Below are 22,128 nucleotides of genomic sequence, written 5' to 3'. Positions count from 1 at the left end.
CTGTTGAACTAAAAGGAAATATGATTGTTTAAAAAAAGCAAAGGTTTTGAACCATCTTGTGATTGTCAGCTTTGATTCAAAGACCCTAAAAGATAGTGTGAAGTTTTGATTTTTGTGAATTTGGGCGCGAGCTAAGATTTGAAATAGCAACACACCTCTTAAGTTTCTACATTCCATTTGGTTTCTTCTATAATGCAGCTCTCCGTAGAGAAATTGGATTAAAGTCAAATTCAAAACATCCCCTGTTAGCAAGGATATGGCTGTGAATGGCCCCAAAGCATTGCCTTTACCATTTAACACATTCTTACACTGGAGTCTGCAAGCTGAGGATTACAAAACCATTTTACTCATTCCTGAAGATGTTCACTGAAACATTCCCACTTTTTGGTGACTTTATGTCCTGCTGGTGTCATGCATACTTGCTGCTTTAAGTCATTGTAACCTAACTTATAATGGGACATTTGCTATTGCTTAAACCAGAGTTCAAATGCTGTCTTTATGTTAACAAGGAAACTGTGCCAAAAACACATTAACTCTATTAAAAGGACTTCAGACATTAAAATTCCTCAACGGAATATCAATACGGAAATTTCCAATTTTAGTAATGGAGCATAGAGTTTGTTTGGCTGTCATTGTTTAGTGACGTCCTGTAGCATATTTGGCTGCTGTGCCCATAACACATTGTTTGTATTTTTGTTAAGAGAATGATTTATCCGGTAATGGTCTCTAGAAATGTCTATTTTCTTGTTCTGATACTTGAATAAGCACTGTTAATCTGACCTGCATCATCTTTTTCTCTTTTCACTGCAAGGGTCTGTGTGAGAATTGTCTGAATAAAGTTTTTTTAATGGTTTTGGTGATTGTGTCCTTTTGGGAATGGAAATATTGTTAACTGTGGGTACAAAGACAAGAATTTTAATCAAACACAGACTGCAAGAGAAGAATTAGTCAGAAAGTTTAATCCACATTTATTTGTTCTTACTTAAAACTTTATCTAATCTAAATGAATGAACATTGATTGGTGCTATTCCAATACAAGAAAACATGCAACCTATAATATAAATACAGCTGATTATTTGCAGTGTATGCAAGAAGAAAATATAGTTAATTAAGATTTACTAGGACAGAATGATCGAGAAAAAGGCCCTGGTGAAAAAGCATTACAGGAAACAGCTGAAACAAGAACAACACAGTCACATTGATATACACAAGAGCAATATTTATTGAGTTGAAATTGTGGAATAATGAGTTTTTTCCTTTTGTGAATTTAATGCACTGTATAAAATGTAAAAACAAACATTTTAACTACAGATTAACTACTCTTTTTGTGGATGTTAGTTCACCTTCAAATTCACACAGAGTAGCCAGTGCTTAAAGGAGCATTTCACCCGTAGAAACATTGATTTTTATTGAAAGTGTGTTATATTTGTAGCTGAAAGTTAACATACATTTAGAATTTGGTGCCTATTTGACTGAGAAAAGGGGTGTTTGTAGTCTCACTCCCTCAACAAAGATATTGGACTTCCTTCTTTCAATGATGCAAAATGATGATTTTTACATCATTGAAAGAAGGAAGTGCAACACTGAAATCTTTATTTCTCCTGTCTCAGCGGCAACTGAGAAAATTATGCATGACCATTCAAAAACATGACTGGGGTTCTAACTATACAAAGCTTAATGCAAATGGGTGAAGTGTCCCTTTAAATTAAGGGGACGCTAAAGGGGACTGTACGGCATCAGGCATTAGGCGAAATATAAAAAAATAATAGTTTTAGAGGGCGCCTCAGACAAATTTAGTTGAGAAAAATTAAAACAAATCTGATACAACTTATAGACAGAACTGATTAATACATTTTGTACTGTTTAAATATATATTCGATTAAATTTCAAAAAGCGTTTTATTTTTGGCAACAAAACAAAAACATCTTAGGGACCCCCATATATTTTTTTGTTGTTGTTTTCTTTATCACTATATTAATATTATTTGTGTAAATTTTTTTTTTTACATTTTTTATTACTTTAATTTAATTTTCTATTGCAATTTTTATACCTTTATGTACTTTTAGGTGTGATTTATATGTCTAAATACTTGTATAAAATTTATTTAAAGATTTCAAAATCCAAAACAAAATACCCCACTAGTATTGTATTATTTGCGCAGCTGAACATTACGATATTCAATCAATATAATGAATTTTGACTCAAGGAAATTCCAAATCAAAGAAATTGTGGATTTATGAAGTCAGTTCAAGGCTTTAACCCTTGACCTTGAACCTTTACACCCATCAAACTGCCATTCTGACAGATGTGAAAAACAAAGCTAGAAAAAAAAAACAAGCTAGGTACTTTATGGGTCAAATATGCAACCTATTCACCCCTCCAACGTCGACACCTTTTTTAATATAAATTCTTGGATCTGATTTTTGTCTTTAGTTTAGTTTCCTTTTGAAATGTGTCAAACACATTTACATCACATCTAAGTTTTGAACCCAGTATGCATGTCAAAGCCCAATGACATTATTGAGAACAACCGTGACCGCAACTTGTGTAATGGATTTGAGAGGCACTAATTTATCATAAGTGAAGGGATGAGGGGTTGTTTATTAGCACAACAGTGGTTGTTTTAGCAGCTTGGTGCAGGAATAGCTATGATGTCTTTTGTATGTCGTCAGGGTATATTACTATTCTTATGAGGTTTATTAGCCAGTGTAGTCGCAGCGCAGAAAGCAAACAAGAGGACAACGCGCAGAAACCGGACACTGCTGGATGTTTTCAGGCCCAGGTGAGCTATTTTCATTAAAGACCAAAGATGATCTACCTGTTAAGACTGTTTTACTTAGAGTGCACATGACTCAAAACTACAAAATGAATTAAGGCAGTGGTTCAATTCTGTGAGATGATTTGTTTCTTCATTTAGGATGGCCCATAAGAGATTTGCTCAAATTCCCATGTCTAAGGTACACTTGGTTTGGTGGTCTATTTTATTTTCTAAATTTTCCATCTTTTCTCTGCAAACAGTGTATTAAAATGAAGGTTAACTGTAAAATGGTTTTGATGCATTGACTTAGAAAATCTTAAGTATAAAAAGCTTATTTGTGAATCCTGTTATGGAAAAAACATCTCATTGTGTCATTTGTCATACTGTCCGCTCCGCAGCGCATGCGAGAACTCTGTAAAGAGGAAGATTTTGCTTTCTTAAAAAGCCAACCAGAACAGGACCAAAGTTCAGAGGAAGGCAAAGTCCAAGAAAGTCAAAATCCGAAGAAGCTAGAGAGGGTATGACTACGTTCTCTTAAACATAGTTATTAATGCTGCATGATTGTTAATTTACTTAACTGTTTTGGCTGCTGAAACGATGGTTCAGGACCACCGTCAAGAGGAGCGACAGCTGAAGGAACAAGAGAGGCAACGTGAGATAGAAGAACAGCAGAAGGTACGATGTCATACGGTAACGGCAGGACCATCAAACTCTCCAGCTGTCTAATAACATTTATTATCTGTCTCCATACGCAGACTCTCATTACACTTACTGTACATCATCAGGCGTATTGTGCATGATTGTATTTCGTCTGCAGATTTTGCTTTGTGTGCAGTGACCTCTACAAAGTTGGTGAAAACAAAACAAAATATTCAAAGTCATAAACTTTTAGTAAATTCTTAAACACATTAAAATGTAATGCTGTTTTCTGCCAATCCTTCATAAGTCGTATTGCAGTGATACAATCTAATTAGTAGTTTTGAGTAAAATATGGCTTCAGTTGATCAGTGGCTGTATTGTGGGAGGTCTGCAGGCGAGCCATGCGAGACTTGATGAGATGAAGCTACCGTGAAATAATGGTGCCGAATGCTTGGGTTTCAAGGAGTGTATTTGTGAGTGTAAGATGATGTATGTCTCAGCTGCACATGGTTGGTTGCCAATAAGGCCCCAAGTCTAACACCCAAGTGTGAGGTCACTGAAGGACAGGGGTGGTGTTGTTGTCTACTTGGCGTCTTCTTAAATTCAACAGCTTAAGGAATTCCTGCAATGCATTGGTCAATAAGAAACAGCAATAGTAGGGGTTAAAAAAGTCACTTTCATTTTTCTTTTAAGCGAGAGAGAGGAATAGCTTTAGATTAATTGCTTAACGCTGATTCCTAAATTCTACGATCGGACAGTACACCACTCTCACTTCCTTCCTCTGCAGCTGCTCGAAGTCTCCCGGCGAGCTTCCAGGATTGCGGTGTGTCCGTGCGCTGATTAATGTACGAGAAGGTCAGGGGAGAAGTGCTTACCCTTGTTTCCCATGTGTATTCTATTTATTCCTGTTATCATTCATAACTCACATCCACCAAACTACATAAATAAGAGAGCTCTAAAGAGATAACCCCGCCCTCCCGGTGTTTGTGCATTTATGTTACTGAGAACAGGGATGGTTTCAATCCTCTCTAGAGGATAAGGTGTTGTGGGCTATTTCTTTCTTATTTACTTGAATAGGAGGCAAAGTGTTTCAATGTTTTCCATATGCTGCATACGGCTAGGTTTAGTCCCGGGCCTATAGAAGCGATAATCAGCTTGGAGACAGGAAGTATCACCCTCAGACAATCTGGCTAAAGACGGAAATTTGGATCAGTCAGAGGTCAGGCCAAGCCTCATTCCTGCACCCCTACATAAGGGTCTGCATCACTGGATCAGCCTCTTTTTAAGAAACAACTGCTAAACATATAAGACGTTTTTTATACATTCATAGAGTTTAGCCTATAGTAAAAGAGGTTATTGGCAACTTACTGTAAGTAATGTTAATGGCTAATTGATTGTTTAAAAAACCCTCTAACCGGAACTGACCCCCTTACTAATTAAAAGCCTCTGAGGTGTCCAACTGAATTGTGAATTTGTGTTTCTGGAAGGAGAAAGAAGAGAAGTGGAAAAGTCATGTAGCCGAGCTGGCGGTCAAACGTGAGGCCATCCACGCAAAACTGCATAGACTACGAGAATTCAGGGTGAGAAGGTTCAGTTGGACACACATGCAGAAATACATGCATACACATTCAGAAGGTCTATCATTTTCCCCAGGTACAGATGTGAGGCCCAAAAGCCTATGACTGAACATGACCAGATGTTGAATGTATCTAATGCAAAGTATGCTAACCGATACCATATATGACATTGACCCTGTGCAGATTAAATCTACCGACACCAAAAATGCAATCAGACCCTTTCAAAAGACCATAATTATTCAAACTGCTGGTAATATTAATAAACACTAAGATACTGTTTAATAAAGAGTTAATGTTTTGTTGACATGAAGCATGTATCGTCTTAGAAGTTTAAAGACGTTTTTCTTTCTTTTTTTAGGACTTTCAGAAAAAAGTTCTTCTTCAGGATTTGGATCCTGGCTCTACAAATGAAACCATCAACCATCTCTTGATGAGGCTGTAATCGTGTTTATTACACATTAAACAAACGACTAAACTGTCTCCACCCAATCCATCCAAATATTTAAAATGTTAACAGAGCAGCTCTATATGATATACTGCAGGTGTGGAAGAGCTCAGATATCTTCTGAAGATGTGTTAATATTAGACTGGTGAAAGAACGTGTCTAAGAATAACATGAGTGAAATCTTATCTCTACGTCGCCTTCAAAGACGCTAACCAGAGTAAAACACTTTGTCAGACCACAATACATCGAGTTGTGTCTCATTCAACCTTCGAAACGATTAAATAACATAAACTCACTGACTGTGAGGTAATAAATCACAACCATTAGATGAATGTCAGTCACATGTCCTGTATTATACTGTAATAATGTGGGAGATCATGTAGAGGGAGGTGCTCAAAATCAAAGAATCAATTAATTGTCATGAGGTCTTTCGTTCTTTTATGTAACCTCGAAGATCATAAAAGCACAAAAGCTAGAGATGGAGAATAAAAAAAGAGTAAAATAGTGAAGAAAGGAAGGAGCAGAAAGGAACAGGTGGCTCCTGTGGTGCATTATAGGAGAATATAGAAGATTCATGTTTCAGCATGTCTGACCCCTGAGGGCAGGAAAATGCCACAGTCTCCAGTGTCACACATCTCCAGTGATATCCCAGAATTCCTTTCTGCACACTACAGCTCTGCCTCCTCAACGATGATATATTTGATGTGCTCTGTTTATGCCATGACATCCTCGCTAAATATTTAATACTAGGCAGTACATAGCACCATTTTTAGTGCTAAACATCACCTATATAGCACCTATAGAGCATAGACTGTAAAAAATATGGACGTAGTGTCTGTGATGTCACCCATATGTTTGTGAAGAGCTTTTTTGAAGCCAATAGTTGGCTGAGCCTGCCGTCATCACTTGCGGATAACAAAAAATGGATAAAGTAGCGAGACGTGGGTGAAGCCTGGCTTGCTCGACTCTAGTGACAGCAGTGGCAGTTCACCCGTCACTCAAGTGGCCACGCCCTTAATTATGCAGAAATGTAAGGCTTAAAGGAATAGTCTTCCCTTTTGCCATATTAAACTATGTTATTACCTCAACTTAGACAAATTAATACATATCTATCTTTTTTCAATGCTTGCACTGTACAGCGCGTCATGAATGTGTTAGCATGTAGCTTAGACCCACATTCCTATGGTACCAAACAGGGAAGCCACCAAACACTTCCGTGTTTTCCCTATTTAAAGACGGTTACATGAGGAGTTATACTAGTAAGTATGGTGCCACAAAATAAAACTTTTTTGTACCATAAGAATGAATGGGGCTAGGCTAAATGCTAACACATTCATAACGCGCTGTACAGTGCACGCATTGAAAAAAGATTGGGATGTATTAATTCGTCTAGGTTGAGGTAATAACATAGGTTAATATGGCAAAAGGGGTAGACTATTCTATTAATTTAAACGGATAAGTTACAAAAAAATTCCCCCCCCCCCTTACAGTTGTCATGAAGGGCAAAAGTAGCTACTGTATGTAGACCAAAAACACTTTTTGTACCAGGCCGTAAACATATTATTTTCTGCTGTAAAGTTAAGCATTTTAACATGGGGGTCTACGGCAATTCACTCCCTTTTGAAGCCAGCCTCTAGTGGCTCGTCGATAAATTGCATTTTAAGTCACTTGTGTTTTGGCTCATACGAGAGATCCGAAGGTGGCACCTCTGTGTTAAATCACATTTTGCTATGTTGTACCATAAGTGGCTAAAAATGGTTCCACTCTACACAGTAAAAAATGTAAACAATTTCAACCTGAATTTATAAGTGATGTCAATTTTTAAAGCCAAAACTTAAAATAGTAGGTTGAATTGACTTGCAAAACCAAGTTGTTTTAACTTCTTGCTGCATATTTTTTACAGTGTATGATGATTATGTGGTTTTAGTACTATTTCGCACAATTTTTTAGGGCGTACAGCTAACTGTATATCATACACTACTGTATATCATCATACCCATAGTGAAATGCTAAGGTTTGGGCTACTTTCCAACCTAAACATTACAGTAACAAATTACAGGCCACTCGTTGTACCATCCTGCAGCATTTCATTTTAAATTAAACATGAATTCAAGTATCCCTGCCAGCTTTAGCACACGTCCTTCTCACTAGTCATACTGTAGCATATCAACATTTCAAAACAATTATAACTCTTTCGAGTGTGTTCGGCAAGTAAGAAGCAAGTATTGCATTCTGAACAGCCTGAGATAAAAGAAAGGGACAGAAAAGGAATGCCTATCATTCACAAATCAAGTAATCTGAAGGTTTTGTCAAGTTGACTATGGAATGCGCCACTGGCAAGCTCTGCTTGAAACATACAATGGTGCAATCTTCAGGTAAAGCTAACACCTGAAACCATGGGAAACCCTGGCATGGACTTCAGATAAAAGCCAAAGCTTCAGGCCACTGAAGAACAAGGAATCTGAATGTAACCCCATGGTGCGTCTTTGTGTACAGACGCTATTAACTACAGACACCTAAATTTAAAGTGCCTCCAGGCGTAATATTGAAAACACACAGTAAGCAACAATTGAATGAATACAAGACAAAGCATAATAGTATTCAAAACATGCAAGCAACTTTATTTGTGGAGCCGTGCTGCGTGAAACTCTGCACGTCAGTCTCTGATTATTTAGTGACTGTCTGCTTCAGCCTAACTTGTCAAAAAGTCTTCTTGCATTAACAATGCATTGGATACAGAGTTTTTAAATGGCTGCCCAATGCATCATTTCCTGGGAAGCAGGTTTGTGTCACCGATCTTATCCAGAGGCTCTTTTCACCCCTGTGTGCAGATGTTTAATTCAGATTCCAGAATCGTGTGGTTTTTAACTGGCCCAAGAATAATTTGCAGTTGACAGCATGTGATGTAGTTAATATTGCCGTTATACATATACTACTCAAAGCTTCTGCAGAGGCACACGTGGATATTATGTATTATAAAGTTGAAGCCCACCAATCTGTAAGACACAGGATTGGTCACTGATAGAGAACAAATCTTTATTAAGGAGTAAAGCTCTTCCTGTGCTTGTATCTACAAAGCTTTAAGGAAGATTACGAATGTTTATCATCAAAATGCTTCTGCACGTACATGCAGCAGGTTGGATTGCGCAAGAGGTTACAGTGTTGTTTAAGGACACTTTGAATAGAACCCTTGTTAAACCTTACACAACCATTTCAGTGTTATCTAAACATAAATGCTGTTCATGTCGATCACTTACTTTGGATTCTTGCTTTTAGGATATAATTATAAATAATACATTACACTGGCTGTCATTGCTAATGGACATTTAATAGTCTGATTGCACATGAACTACATCAGCTCTTTTCAACCTTTATAACACCATGGAGGGTGGTGTAATGGCAAAAGATTTGTGTACTTAAGTAAGAGAGTCATATCTACAACGTTGCTTGCATGCTTCACCTAAGCAGAGGTCAATAGGGGGTAACAAAATACTCATGAACCCTAAACACACCTTTCATACTGGAAGCAAATTGACATTTTAGATGGCCTGTTAAAGAAATAGATCATCCACTTAAGTTTTGACCACTTGCACTTTAAGATAAGGGAAACACAAATGTATGATCAACCTGGTGGTGAAATGAAACTCTATCGTATGTGACTCACGGTAATTTCAAGATCTTAATCTTGTTGTTGTGTACTGCAAAGGGTTCAATCAAATGTGTGTGAAAACACAAAACGTTTAAGATTGTGCCCAGGTAAAGAGAGAACAGACCACTTTTGAAAGCATTGAAGATTTGCCTTATTCTGGAAAACAACTTGCTTAGCTGCTAGATGTCAGGGACACAAATGAATTGAACCCAGGGGACTCGTAGCACAATGCCTTAAGGGCTAGAAAGAAAATCCACTGGCGCGTAATTGGGATTTAATATTTATTCTTCTTGCATGAGTATTAAATCCTACGAGGCATACAGAATGATGACTTGATGACCAGATGTTGGCACACAACATACATCCCTGTTCCCCTGTTTCCTCCCTGAAGGACAAGTGTCCCCAGCCTCCCCTCCCACACTGCCTGGTGACGGTGAATTCATGGGAGGATTATAGTTGACATGGCACAAAAAGACCAGCTGTTTCACAATCTACGCTGTGTGATCTACTGTGACCACAGATGAAGCCCTTCACCATCTTCAGAAGCAGAAATAGCATAAATGTGTTGATTGACAAAATGCAAATTTAATTACAAGTTGCCTTAATTGTGCTTGTACATTGGATTTCAGTTCATGTGTTACATTATGAGGCGGCATCGCTTAAATAAGATTAAACAGTACATTTTTGCCACGTTTCATATTACAGAATACATTGTAGTACCATGTAGTTTGCACAGCAAATGTGATTTACGCACCTTAACTTACTAACACGTATCATACTTGTTATTAAATCAAGAAAGGTCATATTTATGGAAACAATACAGCCTACAGTGACGCTGTTTCCTGAGAAAATGAAAGGTTTATTATTTGCTGCTATTTGCTACATCAGTGTGCAAGGCAGTTTGCATTTGGACAGCATGTACAGATTATGCAAAGTCTATGGGAGTCCACCAAACATGCCCGACTCTTTGAGTTTGCGCCCATAAACACCCTTGTTTGAGACAAGATCAGGGAAAAACAAAACATTCCACGTGGTTCGAGGGATTCCAGCACCTGTTTGTGATACCGTGCTCATCAAACACTAACGCGCATGGAATGATAGCATCTGCAAGCCGTCCTATTGAAGCTAGGCTCTGTGGCAACTTCATGTGTCAGATGACCCTGAAGAACATCTGAGGCTTTAAAAACCAGCCGTACAAGTTCAGTCACCGAAAGAAGACGATCCCATGATGCTCCACAGAAAAACAGAAGACAGAGGACATCATGTTCCCAAAACTCCAAACACAGCGGCTTCAAACTCTTCTCGCACTCGCAATTTTCAAAATCCACCGTTCAGGCATGGTGAAAGACGCTGCGCCCGTCAAATCGCACAAATCCGCGCACCCGACCGCCCTTACACAGCCGTGTGCTGGGTGATGTCACTGCGGGGAGACATGGACATCTGGCGAGTAAACTGACTGAAGCTCGCCGCTCTGGGTCGGGTTCGGGGAGCGGTCGAGGTTGGAGCAGGGGTGGGCAGGGCCGCTCCAGGCTGGGCTTGTTGGAGGGGCAGAGCTGTCTGATCCGGGACCTGTAGCTCCTCCTGATGTTCCTGGGTCAGGTCTTTGGAGAACAGGCTCTGGATAAGCTGAAGTTTCTCCTTTTCCTCATTCAGGAAGACATCCACCAAAAGAGTCTTCTCCTTCTTCAGCTGTTCGCTGATGTTCTTGGGCACATCCGGGATGACCCAGGCCACAAGCATGCTCATGGCTATCACAAGGTTCTGCAGCAGGAAAACAACGTTAACCACAAATGTCCTTAAATACGCATACTGTACATTCAGAGTAAAGATGGGTGTGGTAATAAAGATGATACAGATCAGGTGTCATGAAGCACCCAGGGTGTGATGAAAATATCTGTGTTTTCATTCTTTCAATGCACACCAGACTGGGTGAAAAGACAGGAGAACCATAAGACAGGGGAAACTATTCTGATAACTGATCCTCCGGCAAAAAACATAGTTATGCTGATGTTTACCAGAAAGAGAAGACGATAACCTAGGTTAAATTCTTAACGTTTGGGTTTCTTGTTTAACTGCATTTTAATAGAATTCCACCCAGTTGCTGACAGCAGAATATTTCCCCTTAGCTACAGCATTTATCCTGACCAAGATTAGTCCTAACGCATAAAAGTTTTAATTATTTAACATATGTGTGGCTGCTAAAGCGATTATTCTGGGTTTGGCAATTTTCTTTCTTTTCCATGCATTTGGTTTTATTCTGAGGTTAAAAAGAGTAACCATAGTGTAAATATGAGTTACACCGAATAAATGTTTAGAAATTTCAGGATATTCGTGTAATAATGATTTTTTATTACCTGGAACAAAATGACGAAGCCCAGCCGAGCTGCTAGAACACACCAGTACTGTTTGGAAAACTGATACGGTTCAGTTGACCAGGGTGGTTCTCTGTAATCCTTGTACCTAAGAAGAACACAAAGGATAAGACTTCAAACATGCAGGGTCCTTAATGGTCAACCTTGTTTCTAGTTAGGATTATTTAAAAATATACAGAATTTAAAGCACATGGTCTAGAGGTACACAAAAGGCGTTGTATTTTGCCTTAATCTTTGTCTTGAAAAGTAAATCGATTTCCTTTTGTATGCACAATTCTAAGATAAACCAACACATCTGTACATTTTAAGTCTTTATAAAAACCCAGCAACTGTCTCAATCAAAAAGTGTAGAGTGTATTTAGGCCAGTTATACACAGTCAAACTGAGTTTGCTTCCCTGTTCCCAAGTTTTGATTTCCTTTATTGAATTATGAAAAAATAAATATTTAATTTATTTAATAAAGGTCTTTAATTTCATGGCCATATAGGGACAGTTTCGCAGACAGAGATTAAACTAGTCCTAGACTAAAATAAATGTAAGAGCTGACCAAACTGAAAACAACTTGACATATCTTAAAATCAGCAGTGCCCTTTGTTTTGCCTCAAAATGCACACAAGTCATGTTTTTAGTAAGGCATGTTTGTTAAAACTAGTTATATTTCCTAATTAAACTATTCCTAATTATTCCTAGTCCTGGTTTAAGGTAATCCCTGTCCGAGAAACCACCCCATAGAATTATCTATGTGGAATGAGTTAGGATGGTTTTGATTTTAAGATAGAAATATATATACTGTATAGACGATTTCATCGGATGCACGTGCGCTGACGCATTACACGTCTGGATCTGAACTTTACTTCCAGTTTCGTTTTTTAATGGTCTGACTAGTTGCTAAACTGATCTCTTGAACAAATTCCTCGTCGAAAATAACAAATGTTTCGGTTTCCTAGGTAAACTATGTGTTGTTGTTGTTTTTTTGCTTGTTGTATAAATAAACTACGTTTAAAGAACTTTGTTGTTATTTATTCTTAGCGGAGTTTACCGGAAGTTACGTGTGGACCACGACAGCCGCTTGTTTATGTTGTTACTGCTGAAACCGTCTATATGGGCTTCATTTGTTTCCACAACCCTATTTTAGACCACTAACTAGCCTGCTCTATCTCTCTCTCTCTCTCTCTCTCTCTCTCTCTCTCTCTCTCTCTCTCTCTCTCTCTCTCTCTCTCTCTCTCTCTCTCTCTCTCTCTCTTGCTGACTATCTTTCCTCCTCTTAACCACAGACAGAAGGTCACACAAGCCCAGACGTCCGATCGCCACTCGTCTCTACAGTTGGAGGAACTGATGTCCACCAACAAAAATGTAATCTCTTCCCAACTGCTTGTACCAGAAAAAGCAGCCAGACTATGATAACGGCTCTTCTAGACAAGCGTCTGATCTGTGTTATGAAGGCCGACCAAGATAATCAAAGTGGTATTGAGATCTTACATTTTAGGGCAGTGGTTCTCAGTCCTGGTCCTGGGGGCCCACTGCCTCTCTTATCGGTCTCTCTTATCTGACAGAATCAGTTCAATTCAATGAGATATCTGCTAATGAGCTGATGATTTGAATCAGATGTGTTACATAAGGGAGACATACAAAATGTGCAGAGCAATGGGGCTCCAGGAACAAGATTGAGAACCACTGCTTAAAGGGGACATTTCACAAGACTTTTTTAAAATGTAAAATAAATCTCCCCAGTGTACATATATGAAGTTTTAGCTCATTTATACTGTACCATATAGATAATTTATTCTAACATGTTAAAATTGCCACTTTGTAGGTGTGAGCAAAAATGTGCTGTTTTTGGGAGTGTCCTTTAAAATGCTAATGAGCTGATCTCTGCACTAAATGGCAGTGCTGTGGTTGGATAGTGCATATTAAGGGGCGGTATTATCCCTTTCTGACATCACAAGGGGGGCCAAATTTCAATGACCTATTTTTTCAGAGAATGGTTTACCAAAACTAAGTTACTGGGTTGTTCTTTTTCACATTTTCTAGGTTAATAGAAGCACTGGGGACCCAATTATAACACTTAAACATAGAAAAAGTCAGATTTTCATGATATGTCCCCTTAAAGGGTGATAGAGAACCATCCTCTGTAGAGATTTCTCTCGCTTCTTTTTCTTTTTTTCTTTCTTTCTATCTTTCTTAGTGAGAAAAAAAAGAGAAATTCTTGTTCCCTCTATAGCTGCCTAAGGTGATTTGGATGTGCAGTTAAATGATGTTTGCTTTGGTGAGATTAACAATAGAGAATTATTTCCAGAGAATCGATGAACACAAATGACAGCACTGTGCGTGCGTGTGTGTGTGTGTGTGTGTGTGTGTGTGGGTTTGCATTTTTTTGTGCAGATTTTTGTAAAGAATTTATAATTTACACACCCATATATAGCCAGTGCCCCGTTTCCATAGAATTTGCATGTGTGTATTTCTTTTTAAACTGAACTTAATCTATTTTAATTTTATATCAGTGTATTTTGCCTGGGTCTGGTCAGTACAAAATACAATTAGTAGTTTAGAGTTTTTAAATTAAATATTGTTTTATGTCTAATGATTTAATTCCTCAAGAGTATCTAGCACAGCATGACTCACATCCAAACTATAAGAGCCCATTTTATTTACTTGTCAGTCCTGTGGTCCAGGCCCTTTGAATTTACCCTGAACGTTTTGCTATTATATCTCTGACATGTGTTTATATCAGATATCATTTAAGAGAAGCGCATGAGGTGATAGCTGATATTTCTTGAGGCTGTTTATCTCCTATGTGCTGTCTAACAAAGAACCACAACAATGTGAATAAATAATACCTTGAAAATGTTTACTTAGAATTTTGTAATTACTTTTTTGTTTGCTTAGACAAATCAATGATTACGTAATACGTTTCTGGCTGTGTGTTTTATTAAAGCAATTATTTCAATAAATCAGTAATATGATACAAGACACCACTACTTAATGTTGTATAATACCTGTTTTGCACCTAAACTGTTTGGCACCTAAATCCTTGGATACTTCTTTTTAATTGTTTAGCATTGACAACTTCCTAATCTTTGTGGTTAAAATGACATGTTACCCATAATGCATAAAACAAGTAAAGCTAAATTTGTAAAATGCATTTATATTTTTTACAGTTATTGCCTACCTGCAGACTATGATGTCTGTGTTAAGACTGGAAATGGCAGGTGTGGTTCCTGCTTTGAAGTTGCTGACATTAAAATAAGAGAGGGTGTGATTGATAAAGCCATGCATGGTTCCCGTCTCACTGTAAATGTATTGGTAGACCAGTCGGGGGATAAAATCTGATGTGAAGGCGATGACAAAGGCCTAAAATAAAGATAAAATATAAATAAAATTAACAAGTTTCTTATAATCAATTATTTAGAGGCATGTGTGTCTTTGAAAAACTGATATTAACTTTGGTAAAAGTCCAGACAAGTGAGAAACTCAATGTACCTCTATATCGTATAGAAAGTAGTACTAATAGATGGATTTCAGTCACGTGACCTTTTACGTCATGCCGCCATCTTTAGGACCTACCTAGTACCAGTAGGCTATTGACAAGCATTGGCTACCTTGCTACGATTTACGGATTTCTTATCTTTTACTGTCAATGATTCTTACGGATACAGTAAAGGGCTACGAAAGACAACATGTCGCATCTCGACTGTCATGAAAATAAACGCTACTTTAAAAAAATATATCTTGGTTAGGGTGTGATGCCTTCGCGATCCCTGATGCGTTCTTCCAGCCGCTATCCGCTGCTACCGAACTGCCACTATTTTACAACATAAGAAAGTGCGACACAACATGAAACTTTGCTCGAAGTATCACCTGGATCTCTATACATGAACACGAGCATTGAGAACATTGTTTGTGTACACAGAGTTTACTAAAAAGAAAGGTTTTGTACAACTGACTTTGGCTGTTATGGTGTCCGCTTGTCATCTCTGCCAGACGTAAATAATCAATTTCCGAAGGGGAATGAATCAATCACATATGAGGCTCCTTTTTCAACTAGAAGGTCAATATTGTTTTTCACCTGCGACAAAACAACGGCTTATCCGTGCATTTTTATGGAACTATGCTTTAGGAGATATCAATCTTTACAATCCTCCCTCCTTACGTCGCAATTGGAGATCGATACATCTTGACTGGGAAGAAGGCGGCGAGCGGAAGCCAAATCATCCAAAGTCAGTTGTTCAAAACCTTCTTTTTAGTTAACTCTCTGTTCACAAACAATGTTCTCAATGCTCGAGTTCACGTGTAGAGACATAGGTGATACTTCGAGCAAAATATCATGTTGTGTTGAGCCTTCTTATTGTTGTTAAAATAGCGTTTTTTATGCTCACAGCATATTGAAGGCATAGCTTCTAGTTCTTTTGCGACCACTTCAAGTCCTCAAAATGTCGGAAGACAAGTGAGTGACGTCAGCTGATATCCATGTATAATGTAGGTACATTAAATTGTATTAGAAGGCAGATTTTGAGCTATCCTACCACACTAATGCCTGACAAAAGAAAAGAAAAAAACACAGCTGGTATCGATCAGATGCTATGCTGCTCAGTAAATGTGGTCTTTCTTAATGAAAGTTCAGAAAGAAGACGAAGGACCTTTATTAGGTTTGGTGTAGGGCTTACTTAAAATACTCTACTTATATGATGAACATCTGTTAAAGTAAATCTACTTGACCTTTATCATTTAATGTATGTGAGCCAAGCACGAAGCAAATCTGTAGAGGAATTCTGAGATCTTACATAACAAGTTTGTACTCAGTTAAGAGGAAATCTACCATGGCTTCAAAGAACATCAATAAAAGTAGTACAGAAACTATAGTGACACGAAATGATTTTTCAGTACTTTTACATGACCCCAGGTTATTACACACTTATAGACATTTGTTCTTAATCAGAAGGCTCTTGGTCAACACCCAAAACATATAAATACAGTAAGGAAATCTATGTAAGACCCTGCACCCTTTATAAATCACTCTTAATAATGAACTTTACATAAAGAGCACCTACGTGATTAGGGTATTTTAGGGAAAATAACATAGCAGAAACTCACGTTGATGATAACTGAGAACTTTCCCAAACCACTCAGGATGTTGTACCAGATTCCTGTGGCAAGAAACATTTTGAAAGAGATGTTAAATTAGATGATACAGTGGTAAATCTTACACAACCTCGCACATGTAAATATGTAGACATAGTTATTTCAAGACGTTCACCAATATCTTTGGCCCTCACGGCATCTGGTCTGCGAAGTTCTGTGACAAACTTCTTGGCGTCGAGGCGGATCTCGATGATGTTGTTTAAGAGGGCGAAAAGTGGAGCCAGTGGAAATGAGGCCACGAAGAGCGACACAAAACCAAACTGAATGACTAAGGAATAAAAACAAATAAAACATGAGGAAATTTGGCTCATTTTTACACTTTAAAGGGGACATATTATGCCCACTTTTTGTAATTCTTATTAGAGCCTAGAATGTGTCTGTGAAGTTTTAGCTCAAAATACCCTACATGTCATGTGTTATCGCATGTTCAAAATGCCCCTATTTGGGTGGAAGCAAAAAACACTGTTTACATGTGAGTACCTTCAAATGCTAATGAGTTACTGCTTCTTAAGCATGATGTCATTTTCGTCATCAGGAGGGTCCGCGGTCGGCCGTGCGATCCGTCCGCATGCAGCCCAAAATTTGAGACAGCGTGGACAGTGCGCGTACAGTGCGCGTACAACAGCGCATGCGCGTGAAAATATTTAGAAAGGACACTCCACTACAAACAATTATACTAAGGAAATAGATAGCATTTGCACACACACTATTGTTTTTCTTCTTTAACTTTTACTTCTTCTAAGAACAGATAGCTGTGGCGCATGTTTGTTACCATAATGTTTGATTCATGTTATTTGTTGTCGTGTTGTTTGTTCTAAACTGTGTTTATAAAATGTTAAAAGGAATAGTTCACCCCATATTAAATATTAGCCCATATTTTACTTCCTTTTAAGCCATCCTAGGTCTACATGATTTCATCTTTAAACCAAACACAGTTGGAGTTTTAATAAAAATATCTTGGCTCTTCCTAGGTTTGTAATGGCATTGAAAAGTAGCTGTTTTTTGAAGCCCACCCATCATCAGAAAAGGGATCCATACTTCAGTGGGTTAACATACAGTATGAGGAGCTCAGATGCAAAAGCTGTTAATGCCACCTCTGTCAAAAATTAGATAATAAATATTAACAAAAGGCATCTGGCAAGTATTATATGTTTATCCAATACATAAGCTTTAAATCTGCTTAATCCCGGCCTCAGCCCATTCAGAAAAAACAGTTTGTTGCCAGAATTCATTAGGAGTCTGTTAATGAAAATGCTAATATACAAGAAAACATGTCAGACACACTTAGAGGATTTTGCATCTATGCGTATCATTTGTTTTTTGAAGTTAATCATTGTTTAAGTTATTTTTTAAAGCATATCCTGCATTCTTTTTTTGATGCTGGATAAGCTTAAAAAATGGCTACAATTCAAATCCTTTACGAAGCTAGGAAGAGCCAGGATATTATTTATTATAACTCCAACTGTGTTCGGCTAACTCTGTGTTTGGCTGAAAGAAGAAAGTCATATAGACATGGCACGAGAGCTAGTAAAATATGGGCTAATTATTGAATTTGGGGTAAACTTTTCCTTTAAGTCAGACTAACAAAATGCAACGTCATACTTTGAAAACAATAGCCTTGTGTTTCCATAAAGATTAAATAACTTTTCAAGACGTGACAAAAATCATCAAGACAATGGGAAATTCCCCACTACCCTGTTGTAATCGTGACTCTCTAAAAACACACTTTTCATTCCCAATAAGGGGTGTCAAGTACAAAGCTGATTACTTGTCAGTCAACCACATATGGAACATAAGCCTTGTGGGAAACAGCATTTCCTTCTTTGGCTTGATTGGCACATGACGTTTTCTTTGCATCAAATCAACAATGGCTTGAAGGGATCAGGCTGGAGGGAATTCTACAAAAATATCTAAGACTGAGTCAGATGGACCTCAGTCTCTCTCTTACTGAGAATAGCTTTCACAATATGTAGGTGGTCAACAACTAGTGGTCTTCAATTTCTCTGCAATCATTCTCTTTCTAATGTTTCTATAAAGTGTTTTATGACTGGATAGGATAGCTTGTACCGATCAAGCTGCTGTGTACTTGGCATGGGATTCAAATATCCCCATATTCTCCAGAAGAGTCTAAGTTGCAGATTCTCACGCATAGATCTCAATCAATTATTCAACTGGCACTCCTGTCAATAAACGGTTCCAGTGTAAAGCACTCCCTCAACCTAAACTCATGACGGTGAAACTATCAAGAAATAAACTCAAATATGGTCGATCATACAATTGAAAAATGTTCCCTGTCAGAGCATATTGTGTACCTTCTGTTGTAAGGAAATAAACCAAAAACCTGTACAGTATGTAACCAATTTTAGACTGAAAGCCGTTTCAGGGTTTAACACAATGCGAAGGATAAATGTGTCAAACTCAATAGAAAGGCAATGGCACGATTTCGCAAATGTTTAAAAAGGAAATTTTAAAATTGGAGAAATGGTCAATGTACATTACATCTGAGTTTTTCACGTTCTCAAAATATTTGGGTCTTGTAAATCCTGGATGAATTATAGTAATTCAATTGTAAATTTTTTCAGATGTTTAAGTTCAATGTTTACCCACTCGCCTTCACGTCAACGAAACATAAACACACTCACTCAAGTTGTGTATCACCACATGCCACATGCTAGTGAATGAAGCGCCTTTCCAAATTTTAAACACAGCTGGAATACAAATGCAGCGCTTATTGGTCTCATTCATAAAGTTTTACATCAAGTTGGTGTGAAATCACGAGGCCTACACTATGTATTTCTCCTACAACAAACCCTGTGGTCTTGTCTGAGGGCATGAGTTTGATTAACCAGATGTTTTCTCACAGCACTTTTCCCTCAGAGACGTCTACATTTACTTTTAAACAGTGTGAAGTGTCACTCACTCATCTCCATGTATTCAGGTGTGAGGCCATTAAAAGGCTCCAGGTCGTAGTCCAGGTGCCATTGTTGGCGGCGCCCCGGCTGCTCCACAATCTCCTCAGGGTCACGTTCCTTGTCCTTCAAAGTGCGGCATAGCTTCTTCAGCTTTCTAAATTGATGGGTAGAAATAAGAGAACGAGTCAGGATGTAAACAGTACAATGCAACAATGCAAACTTGACACTGTGATGGAAATTGCTCCGATTTGATTGCGTATGTAAATAGTTTTTCTATCACCATATTAAAAATCTAATGAAAAACACTTGTTCTTGGGTTCTGAGCATTGGTTTAATTAAAATGTCTTTGTGTGGTTTAGTTCAGTAATGTGAACCAGCATGTGAATGAACTTGAAATGGCAAGAATTTTGGCTAGGCGTTCTGTGTTTTATTGCATAGCCACACATTCAAGCGGACGCATACACACAAGACGTGGGAGTCAGTGAACATCTCTCAGGTAATGTCTTTATTCTACACATCTGGCCATATACACATATTCACTTTACATTGATTTTAACCTTCACAAACCAACTTTTGCTTATAATGTAATAATTTATAATGTCTCTATAGCAAACTTTGATTTGCCATACAGTTTCACACATAACCTACTAAAATCTCTTGATTCTAGTGAAACTTGAAGAAACACTGTACATGTGTCAACGCTAAAACACCTAAGAGAAGCGGTGAAGATCACAGGAACTCAGTCAAGAGGTGGTCACCATAAATTACTCTGATAGCTTTCCACGTTTAAAGAGAAACCTTTCATTATAGAGGCTGGGATTTAAAAGACTGCTTGCTTACATAAACAGCTAACCCCCTAGGTTAACAAAATTAGGAATAAAGACCCAAACTGTAAAATGCAGTAGCTTCATGTAATTTTCTTTTTTACAACAGAAGCACTGCCAGCAAAAAAAATGTTCCAAACTTTACTAATTACTGCCATGTTTCAGAGTTTGACCCAGTTTAACATGGGGGTTTATTACGTCTCTAAAACAGAGTGGAATGTGGGGTCAGCTCTGGGTTCATGTCTTTATGTTTCGAAAATCTCTCCATCAAGAGAAAGTGTGACAGGTTGACAGGTCTTTATTTGAAGGCCAAATATAGTAACTGAAACAATCCATGTGGTCCATACCTCAGTCGCCAACTAATGCTCTCAACAAAAAAAAAAACTTTAAATGCATCTGTTGCATTATTTAGTTTCTGAAATGACTGCCTTTTCTAGCGTATTACTTTTTAATGCAAGCCTTTGTATCACAAGTGCTTGCCTCCATCCGTGAAAAAGTTCTCGTTTACCAGCTGTTACAATATAATTTGCATTTAGAGATGCAGACGGGAGGCACACAGATAACAAATTTAATTTAATTTCAATAGATGCATTCTCGTTTCTGAGCATGCGGTATTCACATGCATGTGATATAATAGAGAGATGGTTTGGAAAAGCAGTGGGAGATCAGATCAGATGTAGGTCAGGATGAAGGATTTATAGTCCTCTCCCCAGTGGTCTCCATCATGACACATCTGCACAGGTCATACTTCAACCCTCTGTGTTAGAACTCTTCTTCTAAGTGTATTCAAAATTTATATTGGAAAATTGTCCAACAAATAAATTTCTTCTTTTGGGGTCTGTTTCTCCCAAAATTACTATACTGTAGTACAGTTTCAGAAGACTAGGGGCAAGATTTACAAAACAGCTTGCGCCAGAGCAAACTATTATTTTGTCTGTTGGGATTTACAAATCAGCGCTGAAATAGTGTGGTCTAGTTATTTTTGCTACTGACCTTATTGCATATGCATTTCTAGGAGTTTCCCTTTAAGATGCTAAATTTATGGGAGGAGATTATTTAAATGATTAACGCAATTTACTAAGGTTTAACGCAGAAATAAACAGGTCTTAAATCATTTTGAGCTTGAAATGGCTGAAATTGTAGCTGATAGAGGAGGCATCAGAAAGCGTGAGGTATTGTACAAGGCAGAGGATTTTTTTTACCATGTAACAGGTAAAGGCACATATTATTTTAAAATATTGTTTTCCTAGCCATTTTTTTTACTTGCTGGAGGAAGTAAAAGAGGAGTCACACAATACCAGGTGTTTCAAAACTTATTGTAAGCCTCAGTGTCCTATGGCTTCATTAGCTGTGATGTCGAGGGTGCTGAACTCACATGTTAGTAGATCATGCCCAACTCATTAGTTCTGCTTATTTGTGACCCTTAACTAATCTGCATTGCGCAGCTCTTAGTAGATTGCGTTGGTCATTATGGAAATCAACTGTGTTATTTAATTTGGGCCTTTTTAGTAAATAACCCGCAGATAACCCACTCCCATCTGCGCTTTTTTGGAATTGCGCTCTCACACTAATTTGCCCCGTTTAGTAAAACTGGCCCTTGGAATGTAATTGTGTTTGTCATTGTTACACTCCAATTGTAACTCACTTAAAATGTATATTCTTCAAAAATTCACCTTTTGAAGAAAACGAGTCGAATGGGTTTGGAACACCACAAGTGCAAGCAAACAATGAAATAAATATTTCTGTGTTAACCATGAAGACCTTTTTCTCCTGAACAGAGTGTAACAGAACTCTTTCACCGCCATAAACGCTT

At 37.9% G+C, this 22,128-nt stretch overlaps 2 protein-coding genes across 4 annotated transcripts in view; one reads left to right on the top strand and one right to left on the bottom strand.

Annotated features, from left to right (window-relative positions):
- The first annotated feature begins 2,714 nt into the window (after positions 1-2,714).
- On the top strand, positions 2,715-5,647 carry LOC135745707 (uncharacterized). The gene is made up of 6 exons (XM_065264065.2): positions 2,715-2,782; positions 2,918-2,957; positions 3,157-3,276; positions 3,365-3,433; positions 4,885-4,977; positions 5,333-5,647. The coding sequence occupies exons 2-6, from the start codon at positions 2,919-2,921 to the stop codon at positions 5,414-5,416; spliced, it is 405 nt and encodes a 134-aa protein (XP_065120137.2). The 5' UTR covers positions 2,715-2,782; position 2,918; the 3' UTR covers positions 5,417-5,647.
- A 3,688-nt stretch (positions 5,648-9,335) lies between these two features.
- ano2b (anoctamin 2b) overlaps positions 9,336-22,128 on the bottom strand; it is a 37,087-nt gene continuing 24,294 nt past the window's right edge. For all 3 annotated transcript variants that reach the window (XM_065265756.1, XM_065265757.1, XM_065265758.1), the window contains 6 exons: positions 19,500-19,645; positions 16,695-16,847; positions 16,532-16,584; positions 14,610-14,791; positions 11,423-11,528; positions 9,336-10,829 (listed from right to left, as the gene is read on the bottom strand). In XM_065265756.1, the coding sequence (XP_065121828.1) occupies positions 10,461-10,829; positions 11,423-11,528; positions 14,610-14,791; positions 16,532-16,584; positions 16,695-16,847; positions 19,500-19,645 (1,009 nt within the window). In that variant the 3' untranslated portion in view covers positions 9,336-10,460. The remainder of the gene's footprint in view (positions 10,830-11,422; positions 11,529-14,609; positions 14,792-16,531; positions 16,585-16,694; positions 16,848-19,499; positions 19,646-22,128) is intronic.

Source organism: Paramisgurnus dabryanus, chromosome 1 (genome assembly GCF_030506205.2).
Source record: "Paramisgurnus dabryanus chromosome 1, PD_genome_1.1, whole genome shotgun sequence".
Lineage (NCBI taxonomy): Eukaryota > Metazoa > Chordata > Actinopteri > Cypriniformes > Cobitidae > Paramisgurnus > Paramisgurnus dabryanus.
This window is presented reverse-complemented; position numbering and strand designations above follow the sequence as displayed.

Excerpts from the sequence above, each read along its gene's own strand:
- LOC135745707 (XM_065264065.2), top strand. The coding sequence starts at position 2,919 with ATGGCCCATAAGAGATTTGCTCAAATTCCCATGTCTAAG. Across the intron at positions 3,434-4,884 it reads AGATAGAAGAACAGCAGAAG|GAGAAAGAAGAGAAGTGGAA; the intron begins GTACGATGTCAT and ends TGTTTCTGGAAG. Across the intron at positions 4,978-5,332 it reads ATAGACTACGAGAATTCAGG|GACTTTCAGAAAAAAGTTCT; the intron begins GTGAGAAGGTTC and ends TTCTTTTTTTAG.